Source organism: Coregonus clupeaformis, chromosome 1, assembly GCF_020615455.1.
Source record: "Coregonus clupeaformis isolate EN_2021a chromosome 1, ASM2061545v1, whole genome shotgun sequence".
Classification (NCBI taxonomy): Eukaryota; Metazoa; Chordata; class Actinopteri; order Salmoniformes; family Salmonidae; genus Coregonus; species Coregonus clupeaformis.
Genome location: NC_059192.1, coordinates 96720401 through 96743369, shown reverse-complemented (window position 1 = coordinate 96743369; position 22969 = coordinate 96720401). Strand labels below are relative to the sequence as shown.

The 22969-nt window shown below is 41.4% G+C and overlaps 1 protein-coding gene across 3 annotated transcripts in view; it reads right to left on the bottom strand.

The window, feature by feature from the left end:
• Window positions 1-1441: 1441 nt before the first annotated feature.
• LOC121578032 (phosphatase and actin regulator 2-like) overlaps window positions 1442-22969 on the bottom strand; it is an 89678-nt gene continuing 68150 nt past the window's right edge. For all 3 annotated transcript variants that reach the window (XM_041892086.1, XM_041892104.1, XM_041892094.2), the window contains exons 9-12: window positions 6267-6328; window positions 3206-3343; window positions 2652-2728; window positions 1442-2490 (exon numbers count right to left, since the gene is read on the bottom strand). In XM_041892086.1, the coding sequence (XP_041748020.1) occupies window positions 2475-2490; window positions 2652-2728; window positions 3206-3343; window positions 6267-6328 (293 nt within the window). In that variant the 3' untranslated portion in view covers window positions 1442-2474. The remainder of the gene's footprint in view (window positions 2491-2651; window positions 2729-3205; window positions 3344-6266; window positions 6329-22969) is intronic.

Genomic DNA, 22969 nt, shown 5'->3' with positions numbered 1-22969 from the left:
TCCTTCTTGGTAAAATAGCCCTTACACAGCCTGGAGGTGTGTTGGGTCATTGTCCTGTTGAAAAACAAATGATAGTCCCACTAAGCCCAAACCAGATGGGATAGCGTATCGCTGCAGAATGCTGTGGTAGCCATGCTGGTTAGGTGTGTCTTGAATTCTAAATAGATCACAGACAGTGTCACCAACAAAGCACCCCCACACCATAACACCTCCTCCTCCATGCTTTACGGTGGGAACTACACATGTGGAGATCATCCGTTCAGCCACACCGCGTCTCACAAAGACACGGCAGTTGGAACCAAAAATCTCAAATTTGGACTCCAGACCAAAGGACAAATTTCCACCGGTCTAATGTCCATTGCTCGTGTTTCTTGGCCCAAGCAGGTCTCTTCTTCTTATTGGTGTCCTTTAGTAGTGGTTTCTTTGCAGCAATTCGACCATGATTCACACAGTCTCCTCTGAACAGTTCATGTTGAGATGTGTCTGTGACTTGAACTCTGTGAAGCATTTATTTGGGCTGCAATTTCTGAGGCTGGTATCTCTAATGAACTTATCCTCTGCAGCAGAGGTAACTCTGGGTCTTCCATTCCTGTGGCGGTCCTCATGAGAGCCACTTTCATCATAGCGCTTGATGGTTTTTGCGACTGCACTTGAAGAAACTTTGAAAATTCTTGACATTTTCCGTATTGACTGACCTTCATGTCTTAAAGTAATGATGGACTGTTGTTTCTCTTTGCTTATTTGAGCTGTTATTGCCATAATATGGACTTGGTCTTTTACCAAATAGGGCTATCTTCTGTATACCCCCCTACCTTGTCACAACACAACTGATTGGCTCAAAAGCAAATTCACTTTTAAGAAGGCACACCTGTTAATTGAAATGCATTCCAGGTGACTACCTCATGAAGCTGGTTGAGCGAATGCCAAGAGTGTGCAAAGCTGTCATCAAGGCAAAGGGTGGCTACTTTGAAGAATCTCAAATATAAAATATATTTTGATTTGTTGAACAGTTTTTTGGTTACTACATGATTCCATATGTGTTATTTCGTAGTTTTGATGTCTTCACTATTATTCTACAATGTAAAACATTGTAAAAATAAAGAAAATCCCTTGAATGAGTAGGTGTGTCCAAACTTTTGACTGGTAGTGTATATACGTGAATATTATGTGCTTGACATAATTCAAAGATACAGTACTCACATATGAACAGCACATTGCGCCAACAATACAAAACTCATCCTGTACATCACATCAATGTAAAAATCTAATGGGTAATTGGCAGTAAACTTGTGATCATGCATCTGATATACATTATGTACAAAAATCCATAGAATGAGAAAAACATTGGCATGAATACTATGGTTCTCCTCCTATATTCTACAGCTGCCCTTAGCAGTCTGAAATGAATGTAAATAAATTGGTGCACCTCATCACAGAAATGTCAAAGAAATGCTTCACATTTTATGACCAGGAAAAAAGCTCAATGGATTCATCTGGGACCGTAAAATACTAACATTTACCATATCCTTTCAAGCTACACAGACCATCCATTATTAACAGCTCAACCAATCAGAAGGGCAGACCAAGTCTGTCTGAACTTGCTCTAAATTTGGAGAGAGAGAGGAAGAATAGCCTACATAGGGTTCCATTCTGCTCTGTCCCCATAAAATATATGCTCAATAAGTGTTCCATAAAACATGACAAATACAGTAATGATACATATTCCTTAGTCTCTAGGCATAATTCATGTAGTCCCAGCCACTTTGAGATCAGCATTAACAATCACACCTTAAAACAAGACCCAATCATCTTCATTTCCACCATCAAGACCACATGGCAGTAAAAGTGACCATTCTTTCTTAACACCTTCCCATGCACTTCCATGATTATGTTAAGTTAAGGACTATGTGTCTGATTTCATTATATTTATCATTGCACTGTTGAGGAAGATTGCAAGCAAGCATTTCACTGCACCGTTTATGTTGTATCCGTGCATATGACAAATAAACGTTGATTTGATTACTGTTACCTTTGGCTGGACTTGTCTAACCTACAACATCGCCATAGTTGTGAAACCATTTCCCCTCCCCTCCATGGGGACTTGGTCCAGGCCTATTAAGTTGCTTTAGGAAAGCCAAAAGGTATGTGGGTAATTAAATCAGCGCTGTGTTACAAAGTGCAACAGTTTGGTCCTTCATGGATACTGGCCTCTCTCTATCTGTCTGTCTCTTTTCACACAGTACTAAAGCCCAGTCTGGTCTGGTCTGTGTAAGCAGGTGTGGCCCAATGTAATCGACCTCTATTGATCTGTAGAGCTGGAGACAGGTTGGCCCTGGGAGACGGTGTCCATGTGTCCGTGCCTAGGGGAATCCAGGCTCCATGGAGAAGCCCGATGGTGAAGCCCGCAGTGGGGAGAGAGAGCCCTTAGGAAGGGCCGGCAGCCGTCCAGCACCCCCACTGGAGAGAGAAACGCGTCAGGGCCGATGGAATCTGCCAAGGCACAGGGAAACAGACACTGTTGGATCAGAACTGCAGACTGCACCTTATAGCACACTACATACTAAGACTAAATCAAACAGCAGTTTATTATCTTGTATGACTCATAATGAAGTGTAATGGCTGGGGATCAATGACGTTCAAGTTGTCATTACCTGGTAAATTGCTTGCTCTCTTCATGAACTTCCATCTCTTTGCTTTTGAACTCATTCAGTTCTTTACGGATAGCAGCCTGAGGGAATATAAACATTCAGTTCTTTACGGATAGCAGACTGACTGAATATAACATTAAAGATTACATTTACATTTACGTCATTTAGCAGACGCTCTTAAGATCAAAGTCTTCCTTTACAAAGAAACTACCAAAACAACACCTCATTAAAAAATACAAAAAAACAGAATGTCCTTGCAGAAATTGATAGATTAATTGTCAAACTATCAGAACAGCAATAGCTTCAGACAGGCAAACATATTTAATATAACTGAAGATTAAATGGTAGATAACTCATTATCTGTGAATAATGTATTTACAGCATTGTTCAGGTGCTAGCCAGTAGCTGGAATACATGAGGAAGAAAATGCTAACAAAAAGTTTTTGAATTATGCCTTTTTATAACCTCTCTTATTCCAAGTATTTAATGACATTATGAATGTCATGTGTTTTAGTTGCCTTTGCAATAACATTATACAGTAGGAGTGTGGAACCCACTTTGTCAGCTGGCGTGAGCCTGGTCCAGGGTTTGTCTGCGCGGCGGTCATAGTCCTTAGCATCTGTGCACTCCACGTACTCATTGAAGCGCAGAATCCGCCGAGCCACCAGCTCTGCTACTGTTGGCCTCACACTCAGCTATACACACAGTACAAAACTCTTTCCATGACATAGACTGACCAGGTGAATCCAGGTGAAAGCTATGATCCCTTATTGATGTCACTTGTTAAATCCACTTCAATCAGTGTAAATGAAGGGGAGGAGACGGGTTAAAGAAAGATTTTTAAGCCTTGAGATAACTGAGACATGGATTGTGTATGTGTGCCATTCAGAGGGTGAATGACCAAGACAAAATATTTAAGTGCCTTTGAATGAGGTATGGTAGTAGGTGCCAGGCACATAAGTTTGTGTCAAGAACTGCAACGCTGCTGGGTTTTTCACACAACATTTTCCCGTGTGTATCAAGAATGGTCCACCACCCAAAGGACATCCAGCCAACTTGACACAACTGTGGGAAGCATTGGAGTAAACATTGGCCAGCATCCCTGTGGAACGCTTTCGACACCTTGTAGAGGGTTCCTAATGTTTGGTATACTCAGTGTAAGCAATCCAGTGATTGACAACTATAAAGTGGGACTTCTAGACAAGACAGCTTGGGCATGGGAGATGGATAGAGACTTGTTGGAAGAGTTTAACTCCTTCGAAGATGTCATACAGGAGCACTGTGTTGAAACTAGACTCCAGTTCTCATTATATCTAAGGTCAAGCACTGTTGGCCTAAACCTGGCAAATTCCCTCTTCCCCCTGCCACCACAGGGGGCGAGCAATCTGAGCCTGCTACTACACTGAGCCATGCTTCTCACACAGAGTTGGAATACCCTACAATATGCACTGTGGCAACTGAGTCATACAGTTGCTGCATTTTGGCTTGTCAAAAAACTCTAAAATGATGAGTTTGTTATTTTTCTATTATATTTTTTAAACAATGGAAGATACACAAGCATCTTCCTCCACCTTCAATGTGATTTCTGAATGTGAAAATGTGTGCGTCCCCTCCCCCCTCACATTGTTTAAGGGACAAATGAGATCGACATTTGTTTGGTAATTCATAAATTCATAAATTGTTTGGTAATTCAGTCTATGAGTTTGACATTTGATTGGTAATTCAGAAATTATGACATTGTTTGGTAATTCAGTGTATATGTGTTTGAAATTTGTTCGGGAATCCAATAATTCAGAAATCGTTCGGTAATTCAGTCTATATGAGTTTTAAATGTGTTTGGTTATTCAGAAATTATATGGTAATTCAGTCTATATGAGTTTGAAATGTGATTTTAGTCTACAGTGCATTCGGAAAGTATTCAGACCCCTTGACTTTTTCCACATTTTGTTACGTTACAGCCTTATTCTAAAATGGATTAAATTGTTTTTTCCCTCATCAATCTACACACAATACCCCATAATGACAAAGCAAAAACAGGTTTTTAGAAATGTTTGCACATTTATTAAAAATAAAAACCGGAAATATCACAATACATAAGTATTCAGACCCTTTACTCAGTACTTAGTTGAAGCACCTTTGGCAGCGATTACAGCCTCGAGTCTTCTTGAGTATGACGCTACAAGCTTGGCAAGCCTGTATTTGGGGAGTTTCTCCCATTCTTCTCTGCAGATCCTCTCAAACTCTGTCAGGTCGGATGGGGAGCGTCGCTGCACAGCTATTTTCATGTCTCTCCAGAGATGTTTTCATCGGGTTCAAGTCCGGGCTCTGGCTGGGCCACTCAAGGACATTCAGACACTTGTCCTGAAGCAACTCCTGCGTTGTCTTGGATGTGTGCTTAGGGTCGTTGTCCTGTTGGAATGTGAACCTCTGAACTTTGCTCCATTCATCTTTCCCTCGATCCTGACTAGTCTCCCAGTCCCTGCCGCTGAAAAACATCCCCACAGCATGATGCTGCCACCACCATGCTTCACCGTAGGGATGGTGCCAGGTTTCCTCCAGACGTGACGCTTGGCATTCAGGACAAATAGTTCAATCTTGGTTTCTTCAGTCCAGAGAATCTTGTTTCTCATGGTCTGAGAGTCTTTAGGTGCCTTTTGGCAAACTCCAAGCAGGCTGTCATGTGCCTTTTACTGAGGAGTGGCTTCCGTCTGGCCACTCTACCATAAAATGCCTGATTGATGGAATGCTGCAGAGATAGTTGTCCTTCTGGAAGCTCCCATCTCCACAGAGGAACTCTGGTGCTCTTCTCCCCCGATTTCTCAGTTTGGCCGGGTGGCCAGCTCTAGGAAGAGTCTTGTTTGTTCCAAACTGCTTCCATTTAAGAATGATGGAGGCCACTGTGTTCTTGGAGACCTTCAATCCTGCATACATTTTTTGGTACCCTTCCCGAGATCTGTGCCTGACACAATCATGTCTTGGAACTCTACAGACAATTCCTTCGACCTCATGGCTTGTTTTTTTGCTCTGATATGCACTGTCAACTGTGGGAACTTATATAGACAGGTGTGTGCCTTTCCAAATCATGTCTAATCAATTGAATTTACCACAGGTGGACTCCAATCAAGTTGTAGAAACATTTCAAGGATGATTTGACATTTTAGTCATTTAGCAGACGCTCTTATCCAGAGCGACTTACAGTTAGTGAGTGCATACATTTTCATACTGGCCCCCCGTGGGAATCGAACCCACAACCCTGGCGTTGCAAGCGCCATGCTCTACCAACTGAGCTACACAGGACTAAAACCCATTTTCGCTTTGTCATTATGGGTACTGTGTCTAGATTGATGTATTTAAAAAAAATTAAATAAAAATCAGAATAAGGCTGTAACGTAACAAAATGTGGAAAAAGTCAAGGGGTCTGAATACTTTCCGAATGCACTGTACAAGAGTTTGAAATGTGTTTGGTTCCAGTTAATTCAGTTCCAGCTGTGTCCACCAGATGGATCTGTGTACCACAAATATCAACATGAGTCATTACATCAGACATCAAATCAATGAGATACAGCCATTCAGCAGGCAAAGTATTGGTGTACCTAAACATAGTATAACTGACAGTACCTTTCGGGAGAGTCTCCTTTTAATCTCTTGTATGGCTTCATGTTGATCAGCTTCATTTGTCTCTGCGGTGAAATTGAAAAGAAGTTGTAAGTAGGCTAGGGTGGTACTTTACTACACAATATAATGATTATTAATTAAGCAATGCGGTCAACTCCAAATGAATGGAAAAGATAGACCTGGAAATGATACAGTGCTTATCTTTCCAACGGATGTTGGAGTGTGCCATAGGGCTACTAAACAGATGATCTGGAACATGGAATTATCTCAACAGAAGTCTGCTTTTGAGGTCTGAAAACATCTGACAAACTTTTATTTTAGAGTCGTATTTTGTTAACCATATATAGTCAACTCTTTAAACCAGAGCCCAGTGTTCTATTCTTCAACAGGTAGTTGTTGAGTGTCTGACAGATGTATAGATTCCCTGGGAGGCTGGGCGACCTTTGCCGTTAGCGGTTCCACTGGAGGGCTACTCATCTGCTTTCAATAAGGCAACAGCCAGTTAACTGTTCTCTCTCTCTTAGCCACATGCATTATGATTCCACCACAAATATCTCATAAATAATGCAGTTAACACCCAAGCAAGATGACAACAACAAAATATCCCCCTCTTTCACTGCTTCCTGTTTAATAGACAGGAAGTCTCCACATGAACATTGACCCTATAACAGGAACCTGTTTGAACATGCTCATCAGATGGTATTATTATTTTTTTGTGAAGTGTTCCGATGTGCTTCAGATAAAGTTTGATTAGAACAAAGTTAGCGTCTAGCAGAAAGAGAGAATGATCAGGTAAACATACAGATGTAGGATCTTCATTTGAGCCAGTTTGCTACAGCAGGAAAATAATCCTGCAGCAAAAGCAAATGTGAATTATTATGTGGATTAGAATTAATGGACATTTTTTCTAGGGGTTGATAAATTTTTCGTAAGGGAAAATCAATCAGAAATTTCAAAGTGGAAATTACAAACTTCAGAAGCCTTTTTAAACCTAAAATACACTAAGTTATCCTGCAACAGGGTGATCAAGTTAAGATTCTACATCTGTAAACAACACATTACTATTGACTTTTATCCTGACGTTCTCTGACCAACAATTTTTTAACACTGTCTGTTATCCTCGTAAAAAATGTTTTGGGGACTGGTCATGCTCAATCTGGCGTAATGTGTTTCCCCACATTGATTTACTAACCAATAAACTGGGCAAGCAGATGGGCCATCAGTCGATAACTGGCCTCCCTCCACATCAATGTGTTAAGTTCATGTTTTAAGTATCCCTATATTTCTGTTATTACGGTGCTATCACTCTGTTATTAGTATGCCTGCGTGGTAGTCTCTCTGTTGATGGACCTGGCCTGAGTGCAATGGCAACTGTGTACTGTGGAAATACAGTGAAGTAAACGTTGTTAAACTGGAACCTAGTCGTTGTGTCATTTTGAGTTGGTAGCAGAGGATGGTTAATAACTACAGTGTGCCACCACACTTCAACGAGAAGAGGTCGTATGAAAGTTGGAAAAATTAACTTGGAATCTCTCCACGGGTTACTAATCTGGATGAGAAAAAGCAAGCACTTGCAGTGGTATTATCGCTCAAGGGAAGAGCGAGAGATACAGCACCGGATATATCCGTTGAGGATTTGAACAAGGATGACGGTATGGGAACTTTGATCAGAGCACTGGAATCTGTGTTCCTTAAAGAAGAGAAAGACTGTGCCTACGAGGCATATTCAAATTTTGACAGTGTTACTAGAGACATTTCGGTTGCAATGACGGACTACATAATTGATTTTGAACAGGTAGGATGCGCAAGTATGACATGGTTCTCCCGGATACAGTGTTAGCTTTCAAGTTGCTAGATACTGCCTGTCTGGATGGTAGGGAGAAACAGTTGGCTTTGACTGCTTGTACTGTGCTGACTTTTGCGTCAATGAAGTCGGCACTAAAAATAATTTTTGGTGAAAAGTCTGTCGCGCCAATAACAGATGGAATGCAAGTGAGTGACGCAGCATATTACACTGAGCTGCAGAGAAAAGGCTTAGGATCTGCTGTGATTGATACTGCATGTACATGCACAGTGTGTGGTGCAAAATGACTTGATAGCTATTTCAGTGAACTAAATATGAAAAAAGTACAAAATATGATTGACATACCAAGCAACAGAGATTTCAAATTTGGAGATGGGAGAATCGTCCATTCTACCAAGAGAGTCAAGATACCAGCACAAATTGGTCAGACTAAGTGTCACATTGAAAGAGAGGTGGTCCCTGCAGATATCCCCTTACTATTAAGCAAAGCTTCCCTCAAGAAGACAGGGGCTGTACTAGACATAAAAAACGACAAGGCAGTGATGTTTAAACAACCAGTGACCCTTGAACTTACTACCTCAGGCCACTATTGTGTAAACATTTTAGACAAAGACATCACACAGAGTCCATGAGACTGACAGACACAGAGAACATAACCACAGAGGAAAAACACAAAGTATTGTTCAAACTTCACAAACAGTTTGGACATGCTACAGTTGACAGACTTCAGAAATTACTCAGCAGTTCTGGGAATAATGATGATGAGAGTACTTCCATTCTATGACAGATAGTTAACAGTTGTGAGACATTCCAGAAATACAGCAAACCTAAGCCCAGACCAGCTGTTGGTTTGCCACTGGCTTCCAAGTAAAATGAAACAGTGGCTGTAGATCTACATGAGCTAGGACCAAGTGTGTGGTACCTTCACATAATCGACCACTTCACACGCTTCAGTGCTGGAAGCATTGTGTATACAAAGAAACCCAGTGAAATCGTCAAGCACTTGATTCATTCCTGGATAAGTGTGCGTGGCAATGGAGGATAATAATAATGAAATAAGAGAAATGGCTGAGAAATTCAACATGGAAGTAAAGACAACTGCTGCATACAGTCCATGGAGCAATGGACTTCTGGAGAGACATATTCAAACACTCACAGAGATTATGCTGAAAGTGAAGCAAGGCAATGGATGTGACTGGAAAACAGCCCTAGATTGGGCTTGGATGGCAAAAAAACTCAATGCACAATGTTCATGGCTACAGTCCACACCAACTAGTGTTCGGGCTGAACCCTAATCTTCCCTCTGTACTGGTTGACAAGCCACCAGCACTAGAAGGGACCAGTGTGAGTGCATAGATGGGACAGCACCTTTCAGCACTACATGCAGCGAGAAAAGCGTTCACTGAAGCAGAGTGTTCAGAGAGAATTCGCAGGGCTCTGCGTAAACAGCTTCGACCCACCGATGAGAAGTACGAGACTGGAAACAAAGTGTACTACAAACGAGTTGACTATCAAGAGTGGAAAGGACCGGGAGTAGTCATTGGCCAAGATGGTGTAGTGATATTTGTGAGGCACAGAGGCACCATTGTCAGGGTGCATCACTCAAGATTGCGGAAAGTAAATGATCAACAAGATGGAGGGGCTATTGCTGAGAATCAGCCTCCTACTGAAAATTACAAAAAGGACACATTAACAGACACAAACCTACGAGATGTCGCATCCAATGATATGAATACTGAAACTGACACAGGTAATACTGTTGAGGGTTCAAATGAGGAAAACGTTCAACAACAGCCACATGTGTTAAGACAACATGGTTGTTCCAATCTGAAAACTGGACAAACTGTTAAATACATGGACAGAGAAAGTGGTATTCCACACACAGCAACTGTCATTGGACAAGCAGGAAAAGCCAAACGAAAACACCAGAACTGGTACAACTTGCAGTACTCTGAACCAGCTACACTTTCTGGTACAACAGGGTCAGCTGACCTGTCACTAATCTCAGAGTTGAACCAATGGAAAAATAGAGAAAAACAGAATGACATTCAAAATGATGATGTACTTGAAACAAAGGACGTGTCATTTGACTCAGCTAAACTAGATGAGCTCAGTAATTGGAGGAAAAATTGAGTGTTTGAGGAAGTCAAAGACATTGGCCAAAAATGTGTCTCAACAAGGTGGGTGTGTACCCTTAAAGAATCCTTAACTGGAATAGTGCCAAAAGCATGTCTAGTGGCTAGAGGTTTTGAGGAGCTGGCTGCTAAAGAACTCCCAAAAGACTCAGTCACTCAGATTGCTGCTGACAGTGATCTGCCAGAAAAAATGAAACTTCATTCCACAGACATCAAATCTGCATTTTTGCAGGGAACAGAGCTGTCAAGGGACATTCACATCCGACCTCCGCCTGAAGCTAAGAGCGAAGGAACACTGTGGAAACTAAAAAAGTGTGTGTATGGCCTGGCAGGTGCATCACTCTATTGGTAGAACAAAGTCAATGCAACGATGCTGAGTACAGGTGGAAAAATCTAATTGTGTTAATGGGTGAAGAAAGAAGATTGTCACCTATCTGTTGGCAGCCAAAGAGGATCAGAAGGGTTGTCCGAAGCACACTAGCTGGAGAAACTCTTGCTCTTGCGGATGGAATTGACATTGCCATCTTTCTGGCAACTCTGTTCTCAGAGCTTACCACTGGTGAGACAAAACGGCACATTCTACCTGTAGTTTGTGTCACTGACAGCTACTCCTTAGTTGATGCTGACAAGTCAACCAAGTCTGTCACAGAGAAAATACCATCTTGAGATTAACAGCATCAAGGAACTTATTCAAGCACAGAGAATCCAGCGGATTCTGTGGTCGGCCACAAAGGAAAAGTTTGCTGACTGTCTGACTAAAAAGGGAGCATCCGGTCATGTGCTCCTAAAGGCACTCAGTAATGGAAAGTGGCAGCTTGAGTAATAAAATAAAAACTTTGTCACACAACCCATTTGCAATGGGTAATTTAAATAATACTTGGGACATTTAATTATTTTGTTGATGTTTTATTTGTCTTTAAAGATAAGTGGGAGATTGTTAAGTTCATGTTTTAAGTATCCCTATATTTCTGTTATTACGGTGCTATCACTCTGTTATTAGTATGCCTGCGTGGTAGTCTCTCTGTTGATGGACCTGGCCTGAGTGCAATGGCAACTGTGTACTGTGGAAATACGGTGAAGTAAACGTTGTTAAACTGGAACCTAGTCGTTGTGTCATTTTGAGTTAACACAATGCACCACAGGAGGTTGGTGGCACCTAAATTAGGGAGGACGCGCTCGTGGTAATGGCAGGAGCGGAATCAGTGGAATGGTATCAAATACATCAAACACATGGTTTGATGTAATTCCATTATTATGAGCCATCCTCTGCAATGCACCATTAGACTTTGATGCACAGCTGTCCAAGCCAGAAGAACAACTTCACCTTTGTCTTGGATTCCAGCCGGGCTAATTAATTCACATACACAGTCTCCTTATGAAAACCTGTAAGGCTAATTTATATACCGTCTCCTTGTGAAAACCTGTTAGGCTAATTGATATACCATCTCCTTGTGAAAACATGTAAGGCTGATTCATACACAGTCTCCCTATGAAAACCTGTAAGGCTAATTCATACACTGTCTCCTTATGAAAACCTGTGAGGCTATTTCATTTAGATACACTGTCTCCTTATTAAAACCTGTAACGCTAATTCATTCACATACACCTTCTCCTTATTAAAACATGTAAGGCTGATTCATACACAGTCTCCCTATGAAAACCTGTAAGGCTGATTCATACACCGCCTCCTTATGAAAACCTGTAAGGCTAATTCATACACCGTCTACCTATGAAAATCTGTAACACTAATTAATTAACCTTCTCATTATGAAAACATGTAAGGCTACCTCATACACCGTCTCCTTTTGAAAACCGGTAAGGCAAATTCATACATCTTCTCCTTATGAAAATCTGAGAGGCTAATTCATTCACAAACACCGTCTATTTATGAAAAGCTGTAAGGCTCATTTATAAACCGTCTCCCTATGAAAATCAGAAAGGCTAATTCATACACCATCTCCTTATGATAACATGTAAGGCTAATTCATACACTGTCTACTTATGAAAAGCTGTAAGGCTAATTCATACACCTTCTCCCTATGAAAACCTGTAAAGCTAATTCATACACAGTTTCCTTATGAAATACTGTAAGGCTAATTGATTAATATAAACCGACTCCTTATGAAAACTTGTAAGGGTAATTAATACACTGTCTCCTTATGAAAACCTGTAATGCTAATTAATTCACATAGACCGTCTCCTTATGAAAACCTGAGAGGCTAATTCATTCACATACACCGTCTCTTTATGAAAAGCTGTAAGGCTAATTTATAAACCGTCTCCCTATGAAAATATGTAGGGCTAATTCATACCCCGTCTCCTTATGAAAACCTGTCATGCTAATTCATTCACATACACCGTCTCCTTATGAAAACCTGTAAGGCTAATTCATACACCGTCTACCTATGAAAACCTGTAATGCTAATTAATTCACAGTCTCATTATGAAAACCTGTAAGGCTAACTCATACACCGTCTCTTTACGAAAACCTGTATGGCAAATTCATACATCGTCACCTTATTAAAACCTGTAAGGCTAATTCATACACAGTCTCCTTATGAAAACCTGTAGGGCTAATTCATACACCGTCTCCTTATGAAAACATGTAAGGCTAATTCATATACAGTCTTCTTATGAAAAGCTGTAAGGCTAATTCATACACCACCTCCCTATGAAAACATGTAAGGCTAATTCATACACAGTTTCCTTATGAAATACTGTAAGGCTAATTGATTCATATAAACCGACTACTTATGAAAACTTGTAAGGGTAATTAATACACTGTTTCCTTATGAAAACCTGAGAGGCTAATTCATTCACATACACCGTCTCTTTATGAAAAGCTGTAAGGCTAATTTATAAACCGTCTCCCTATGAAAATCAGTAAGGCTAATTTATACACCGTCTCACTATGAAAACATGTAGGGCTAATTCATACCCCGTCTCCTTATGAAAACCTGTCATGCTAATTCATTCACATACACCGTCTCCTTATGAAAACCTGTGAGGCTGATTCATACACCGTCTCGTTATGAAAACCTGTAAGGATAATTCATTTACTGTCTCCTTATGAAAACCTATAAGACTAATTTATACACCGTTTCCTTATGAAATACTGTAAGGCAAATTGATTCAGATAGACCGTCTCCTTATGAAAACCTGTAAGGCTAATGCATATACCGTCTCCTTATGAAAACCTGTAAGACTAATTTATACACTGTTTCCTTATGAAATACTGTAAGGTTAATTGATTTAGATAGACAGTCTCCTTATGAAAACCTGTAAGGCTAATTCATACACTTCTCCTTATGAAAACCTGTAAGACTAATATATTTACATTTACATTTTAGTCATTTAGCAGACGCTCTTATCCAGAGCGACTTACAGTTAGTGAATACATATTTTTTTATACTGGCCCCCCGTGGGAATTGAACCCACAACCCTGGCGTTGCAAACGCCATGCTCTATCAACTGAGCTACATCCCTGCCGGCCATTCCCTCCCCTACCCTGGACGACGCTGGGCCAATTGTGCGCCGCCCCATGAGTCTCCCGGTCGCGGCCGGCTGGGACAGAGCCTGGATTCGAACCAGGATCTCTAGTGGCACAGTTAGCACTGCGATGCAGTGTCTTAGACCACTGCGCCACTCAGGAGTAATATATACACCGTTTCCTTATGAAATACTATAAGGCTAATTGATTCAGATAGACCGTCTCCTTATGAATAACCTGTAAGGCTAATTCATACACTGTACCCTTATGAAAACGTGTAAATCTAATTCATACACCGGCTCCTTATGAAAACCTGAAAGTCTAATTCAATCACATACACGTCTCTTTATGAAAACCTGTAACGCTAATTCATACACTGTCTTCTTATGAAAACCTGTAAGGCTAATGCATACACAGACTCCTTATGAAAACCTGTAAGGCTAATTCATTCACATAGACCGTCTCCTTATAAAAACCTGAGAAGTTAAATCATTCACATACATCATCTCTTTATGAAAATCTTTTCGGCTAATTCATACACCCTCTCCCTATGTAAACCTGTAAGGTTAATTCATAAACTATTTCCTTAAGAAATACTGTAAGGATTATTGATTCACATACACTGTCACCATATGAAAACCTGTAAGGCTAATTCATACACCGTTTCCTTATGAAAACCTGAGAGGTTAATTCATTCAGATTCACCATCTCTTTATGAAAACCTGTACGGCTAATTCATACACCGTCTCCCTATAAAAACATGTAAGGCTAATTCATACACTGTCTCCCTATGAAAAACTGTAGGGCTAATTCATACACTGTCTTATTATGAAAACCTGTAAGGCTAATTCATTCATCGTTTCCTTATGAAATACTGTAAGGCTAATTGATTCACATACACACTCTCCTTATGAAAACCTGTACGGCTAACTCATACACCGTTTCCTTATGAAATACTGTAAGGCTAATTGATTCACATACATCGTCTCCTTATGAAAACCTGTAAGGCTAATTCATACACTGTCTCCCTATAAAAACCTGTAAGGCTAATTCATACATCGTCTCCCTATAAAAACTTGTAGGAATAATTCATACACCGTCTACTTATGAAACTCTGTAAGGCTAATTCATACACTGTTTCCTTATGAAATACTGTAAGGCTAACTCATACACTGTTTCCTTATGAAATACTGTAAGGCTAATTGATTCACATACATCGTCTCCTTATGAAAACCTGTAAGGCTAATTCATATACCGTCTCCTTATGAAAACCTATAAGGATAATTCATACACCGTCTCCCTATGAAAACCTGTAAGGCTAATTCATACACTGTCTCCTTATAAAAACATGTAAGGCTAATTCATTAACATAGACCGTCTTCTTATGAAAATCTGTAAGAGTAATTCATTCAGATACACAGTCTCCTTATGAAAACCTGTAAGGCTAATTCATTCAGATACTCTGGCTCCTTATGAAAACGTGTGAGGCTAATTCATTCACATACACAAGCTCCTTATGAAAACCTGTAATGGTAATTCACTCACATACACCGTCTCTTCATGAAAACCTGTAAGAGTAATTCATTCAGATAGACCGTCTCCTTATGAAAACCTGTAAGGCTAATTCATACACCGTCTCCTTATGAAAACCTGTAAGGCTAATTCATTCACAAACATTGACTCCTTGTGAAAACCTGTAGGTCTAATTCCTACACCGTCTCCTTATGAAAACCTGTAAGGCTAATTCATTCACATAGACCGTCTCTTTATGAACACCTGAGAGGTTAATTCATTCACATACACCATCTTTTTATGAAAACCTGTTTGGCTAATTCATACACCGTCTCCCTATGAAAACCTGTAAGGCTAATTCATACACCGTCTCCTTATGAAAACCTGTAAGGCTAATTCATACACTGTTTCCTTATGAAATACTGTAAGGCTTATTGATTCACATACACTGTCACCTTATGAAAACCTGTAAGGCTAATTCATACACCGTTTCCTTATGAAATACTGTAAGTCTAATTGATTCACATACACCATCTCCTTATGAAAACATGTAAGGCTAATTCATACACTGTCTCCTCATGAAAACCTGTAAGGCTAATTCATACACCCTCTCCTTATGAAAACCTGTATGGGTAATTCATACACCGTCTCCCTATGAAAACCTGTAAGGCTATTTCATTCAGATACACCCCTCCTTATGAAAAACTGTAAAGCGAATTCATTCACATACACTGTCTTCTTATGAACACCTGTGAGGCTAATTCATTCTCATACACATGTTCCTAATTAGTTCTCATTCACATACAACGTCTCCTTGTGAAATCCTGTAAGGCTAATTCATTCACAGCCTCCTCATGAAAACCTGTAAGACTAATTCATACACTGTCTCCTTATGAAAACCTGTAAAGCTAATTCATTCACATACACCATCTCCTTATGAAATCCTGTAAGGCTAATTCATTCACAGCCTCCTCATGAAAACCTGTAAGGCTAATTCATACACCATCTCCTTATGAAATCCTGTAAGGCTAATTCATACACTGTCTCCTTATGAAAACATATAAGGCTAATTCATACACCTTCTCCTTACGAAAACCTGTAAGGCTAATTCATACACCGTCTCCTTTTGAAAACCTATAAGGTTAATTCATTCACATACACCGTCTCTATATGAAAACCTGTAAGGCGAATTCATTCACATACATCGTCTCCTTATGAAAACCTATAAGGCGAATTCATTCACATGCACAGCCTCCTAATGAAAGCCTGTAAGGCTAATTCATTCACGTACACTGCATCCTTATGAAAACCTGTAAGGCTAATTCATTCACATACACCATCTCCTTATGATACTTGTAGGCTAATTCAAACACCATCTCCTTATGAAAACCTGTAAGGCTAATTCATACACTGTCTCTTTATGAAAACCTTTACGGCTAATTCATACACGTCTCCCTATAAAAACGTGTAAGGCTAATTCATACACTATCTCCTTATGAAAACCTGTAAAGCTAAATCATACACCGTCTCCTTATGAAAACCTGTGAGGCTAATTAATTCACATACACCGGCTCCTTATGAAAACCTATAATGGTAATTCATTCACATACACTGCCTCCTTATGAAAACCTGTAAGGCCAATTCATTCACATACACCGTCTCCTTTTGAAAACCTGTAAGGCTAATTCATACACGTCTCCCTATAAAAACTTGTAAGGCTAATTCCTACACCGTCTCCTTATGAAAACCTGAAAGGTTAATTCATACACCATCTCCTTATGAAAACCTGTAAGTCTAATTCATTCACATACACCATCTCCTTATGAAAACCTGTAAAGCTAATTAATACACTGTCCCCTTATGAAAACTTGTAAGGCTAATTCATTCAAATACACCGCCTCCTTATGAAAACCTGTAAGGGTAATTCATACACCGTCTCCCTATGAAAACCTGTAAGGCTAATTCATACACCTCCTCCTTATGAAAACCTGTAAGGCTAATTAATACACTGTCCCCTTATGAAAACATGTAAGGCTAATTCATTCAAATACACCGCCTCCTTATGAAAACCTGTAAGGGTAATTCATACACCGTCTCCCTATGAAAACCTGTAAGGCTAATTCATACACTGTCTCCTTATGAAAACCTGTAAGGCTAATTCATACACTGTTTCCTTATGAAATACTGTAAGGCTTATTGATTCACATACACTGTCACCTTATGAAAACCTGTAACGCTAATTCATACACCGTTTCCTTATGAAATACTGTAAGTCTAATTGATTCACATACACCATCTCCTTATGAAAACCTGTAAGGCTAATTCATACACTGTCTCCTCATGAAAACCTGTAAGGCTAATTCATACACCCTCTCCTTATGAAAATCTGTATGGGTAATTCATACACCGTCTCCCTATGAAAACCTGTAAGGCTATTTCATTCAGATACACCCCTCCTTATGAAAAACTGTAAAGCGAATTCATTCACATACACTGTCTCCTTATGAACACCTGTGAGGCTAATTCATTCTCATACACATGTTCCTAATTAGTTCTCATTCACATACAACGTCTCCTTGTGAAATCCTGTAAGGCTAATTCATTCACAGCCTCCTCATGAAAACCTGTAAGACTAATTCATACACTGTCTCCTTATGAAAACCTGTAAAGCTAATTCATTCACATACACCATCTCCTTATGAAAACTTGTAGGCTAATTCAAACATCTCCTCCTTATGAAAACCTGTAAGGCTAATTCATACACCATCTCCTTATGAAATCCTGTAAGGCTAATTCATACACCGTCTCCTTATGAAAACATATAAGGCTAATTCATACACCTTCTCCTTACGAAAACCTGTAAGGCTAATTCATACACCGTCTCCTTTTGAAAACCTGTAAGGTTAATTCATTCACATACACCGTCTCTATATGAAAACCTGTAAGGCGAATTCATTCACATACATCGTCTCCTTATGAAAACCTATAAGGCGAATTCATTCACATGCACAGCCTCCTAATGAAAGCCTGTAAGGCTAATTCATTCACGTACACTGCATCCTTATGAAAACCTGTAAGGCTAATTCATTCACATACACCATCTCCTTATGATACTTGTAGGCTAATTCAAACACCAGCTCCTTATGAAAACCTGTAAGGCTAATTCATACACTGTCTCTTTATGAAAACCTTTACGGCTAATTCATACACGTCTCCCTATAAAAACGTGTAAGGCTAATTCATACACTATCTCCTTATGAAAACATGTAAAGCTAAATCATACACCGTCTCCTTATGAAAACCTGTGAGGCTAATTCATTCACATACACCGGCTCCTTATGAAAACCTATAATGGTAATTCATTCACATACACTGCCTCCTTATGAAAACCTGTAAGGCCAATTCATTCACATACACCGTCTCCTTTTGAAAACCTGTAAGGCTAATTCATACACGTCTCCCTATAAAAACTTGTAAGGCTAATTCATACACCGTCTCCTTATGAAAACCTGAAAGGTTAATTCATACACCATCTCCTTATGAAAACCTGTAAGTCTAATTCATTCACATACACCATCTCCTTATGAAATCCTGTAAGGCTAATTCATTCACATACACCATCTCCTTATGAAAACCTGTAAGGCTAATTCATACACCTCCTCCTTATGAAAACATGTAAGGCTAATTAATACACTGTCCCCTTATGAAAACTTGTAAGGCTAATTCATTCAAATACACCGCCTCCTTATGAAAACCTGTAAGGGTAATTCATACACCGTCACCTTGTGAAAACCTGTAAGGCTAATTCATTCACAGCCTCCTTATGAAAACCTGTGAGGTTAATGCATTCACATACACCGTCTCCTTATGAAAACCTGTAGGGCTAATTCCTACACGTCTCTTTATGAAAACCTTTTTTTATTTTTATTTTTTTATTTCACCTTTATTTAACCAGGTAAACCAGTTGAGAACAAGTTCTCATTTACAACTGCGACCTGGCCAAGATAAAGCAAAGCAGTGCGATAAAAACAACAACACAGAGTTACATATGGGGTAAAACAAAACAAAAATCAAAAAAATACAACAGAAATACAATTAATATACAGTGTGCAAATTTAGCAAGTTATGGAGGTAAGGCAATAAAATAGGCTATAGTGCAAAATAATTACAATTTAGTATTAACACTGGAATGATGTGCAAGAGATGATGTGCAAATAGAGATACTGGGGAACAGATGAGCAAAATAAATAACAATATAGGGATGAGGTAGTTGGGCGGGCTAATTTCAGATGGGCTGTGTACAGGTGCAGTGATCGGTAAGGTGCTCTGACAACTGATGCTTAAAGTTAGTGAGGGAGATAAGTGTCTCCAGCTTCAGAGATTTTTGCAATTTGTTCCAGTCATTGGCAGCAGAGAACTGGAAGGAATTGCGGCCAAAGGAGGTGTTGGCTTTGGGGATGACCAGTGAGATATACCCGCTGGAGCGCAGACTACGGGTGGGTGTTGCTATGGTGACCAATGAGCTAAGATAAGGCGGGAATTTGCCTAGCAGTGATTTATAGATGGCCTGGAGCCAGTGGGTTTGGCGACGAATATGTAGTGAGGACCAGCCAACAAGAGCGTACAGGTCACAGTGGTGGGTATTATATGGGGCTTTGGAGACAAAACGGATGGCACTGTGATAGACAACATCCAATTTGCTGAGTAGAGTGTTGGAGGCTATTTTGTAAATGACATCGCCGAAGTCAAGGATCGGTAGGATAGTCAGTTTTACGAGGGCATGTTTGGCAGCATGAGTGAAGGAGGCTTTGTTGCGAAATAGGAAACCGATATAAGGCTAATTCATACACCGTCCCCTTATGAAAACGTGTAAGGCTAATTCATACACCTGCTCCTTATGAAAACCTGAAAGGTTCATTCATACACCGTCCCCTTATGAAAACTTTATAAGGCTAATTCATACACCGTCTCCTTATGAAAACCTGTAAGGCTAATTCATTCACATATGCCGTCTCCTTATGAAAACCTGTAAGGCTAATTCATCCACCCCCTCCTTATGAAAACCTCTAAGGGTAATGCATACACCATCTCCTTATGAAAACCTGTAAGTCTAATTCATTCACATACACCGTCTCCTTATGAAAACCTGTATGGCTAATTCATTCACATACACCATCTCCTCATGAAAACCTGTAAGGCTAATTCATACACCTCCTCCTTATGAAAACCTGTAAGGCTAATTCATTCAAATACACCGTCTCCTTATGAACACCTGTAGGGCTAATTCCTACACCGTTTCCTTATGAAAACCTGTAAGGCTATTTCATACACCGTCCCCTTATGAAAACTTGTAAGGCTAATTCATTTACCGGCTCCTTATGAAAACCTGAACAGTTAATTCATACACAGTCTCCTTATGAAAACGTGTAAGACTAATTCATACACTGTCTCCTTATGAAAACATGAAAGGATAATTCATACACTGTCTCCTTATGAATACCTGTAAGGCTAATTCATTCACATACACCGTCTCCTTATGAAAACCTATAAGGCTAATTCACACACCGTCTCCTTATGAAAATCAGAGAGCTAATTCATTCACATACACCGTCTCCTTATGAAAACCTTTAACGCTAATTCATACACTGTCTCCTTATGAGACCACAGACAGACATCACCACACTGGCCCCAGTCAGACCACAGACAGACATCACCACACTGACCCCAGTCAGACCACAGACAGACATCACCACACTGGCCCCAGTCAGACCAAGACATTCCCCCTCCAAGGTCTGTTTATCTTCAGTTCTGTCTGTGGTCTGACTGGGGCCAGTTTGGTGATGTCTGCCTGTGGTCTGACTGGGACCAGTGTGGTGATGTCTGTATGTGGTCTGACTGGGGCCAGTGTGGAGATGTCTGTCTGTAGTCTGACTGGGACCAGTGTGGTGATGTCTGTATGTGGTCTGACTGGGGCCAGTGTGGTGATGTCTGTCTGTGGTCTGACTGGGGCCAGTGTGGTGATGTCACCTGTGGTCTGACTGGGGCCAGTGTGGTGATGTCTGTTGTGGTCTGAATGGGGCCAGTGTGGTGATATATGTCTGTGGTCTGACTGGGGCCAGTGTGGTGATGACTGTCTGTGGTCTGACTGGGGCCAGTTTGGTGATGTCTGCGTGTGGTCTGACTGGGACCAGTGTGGTGATGTCTGTCTGTGGTCTGACTGGGGCCAGTGTGGTGATGTCTGTCTGTGGTCTGACTGGGGCCAGTGTGGTGATGTCTGTCTGTGGTCTGACTGGGGCCAGTGTGGTGATGTCTGCCTGTGGTCTGACTGGGGCCAGTGTGGAGATGTCTGTCTGTAGTCTGACTGGGGCCAGTGTGGTGATGTCTGTCTGTGGTCTGACTGGGGCCAGTGTGGTGATGTCTGTCTGTGGTCTGACTGGGGCCAGTGTGGTGATGTCTGTCTGTAGTCTGACCGGGGCCAGTGTGGTGATGTCTGTCTGTGGTCTGACTGGGGCCAGTGTGGTGATGTCACCTGTGGTCTGACTGGGGCCAGTGTGGTGATGTCTGTTATGGTCTGAATGGGGCCAGTGTGGTGATGTCTGTCTGTGGTCTGACTAGGACCAGTGTGGTGATGTCTGACTGTGGTCTGACTGGGGCCCGTGTGGTGATGTCACCTGTGGTCTGACTGGGGCCAGTGTGGTGATGTCTGTCTGTGGTCTGACTGGGGCCAGTTTGGTGATGTCTGTCTGTGGTCTGACTGGGACCAGTGTGGTGATGTCTGTCTGTGGTCTGACTGGGGCCAGTGTGGTGATGTCTGTCTGTGGTCTGACTGGGGCCAGTGTGGTGATGTCTGTCTGTGGTCTGAATGGGACCAGTGTGGTGATGTCTGTCTGTGGTCTGACTGGGGCCCGTGTGGTGATGTCTGTCTTGGGTCTGACTGGGGCCTGTGTGGTGATGTCTGCCTGTGGTCTGACTGGGACCAGTGTGGTGATGTCTGTCTGTGGTCTGACTGGGACCAGTGTGGTGATGTCTGTCTGTGGTCTGACTGGGGCCAGTTTGGTGATGTCTGCCTGTGGTCTGACTGGGGCCAGTGTGGTGATGTCTGTCTGTGGTCTGACTGGGGCCAGTGTGGAGATGTCTGTCTGTAGTCTGACTGGGACCAGTGTGGTGATGTCTGTCTGTGGTCTGACTGGGGCCAGTGTGGTGATGTCTGTCTGTGGTCTGACTGGGCCAGTGTGGTGATGTCTGTCTGTAGTCTGACTGGGGCCAGTGTGGTGATGTCTGTCTGTGGTCTGACTTGGGCCAGTGTGGTGATGTCACCTGTGGTCTGACTGGGGCCAGTGTGGTGATGTCTGCTGTGGTCTGAATGGGGCCAGTGTGGTGATATATGTCTGTGGTCTGACTGGGGCCAGTGTGGTGATGACTGTCTGTGGTCTGACTGGGGCCAGTTTGGTGATGTCTGCCTGTGGTCTGACTGGGACCAGTGTGGTGATGTCTGTCTGTGGTCTGACTGGGGCCAGTGTGGTGATGTCTGTCTGTGGTCTGACTGGGGCCAGTGTGGTGATGTCTGTCTGTAGTCTGACTGGGACCAGTGTGGTGATGTCTGTCTGTGGTCTGACTGGGGCCAGTGTGGTGATGTCTGTCTGTGGTCTGACTGGGGCCAGTGTGGTGATGTCTGTCTGTAGTCTGACCGGGGCCAGTGTGGTGATTGACTGGGGCCAGTTTGGTGATGTCTGTCTGTGGTCTGACTGGGACCAGTGTGGTGATG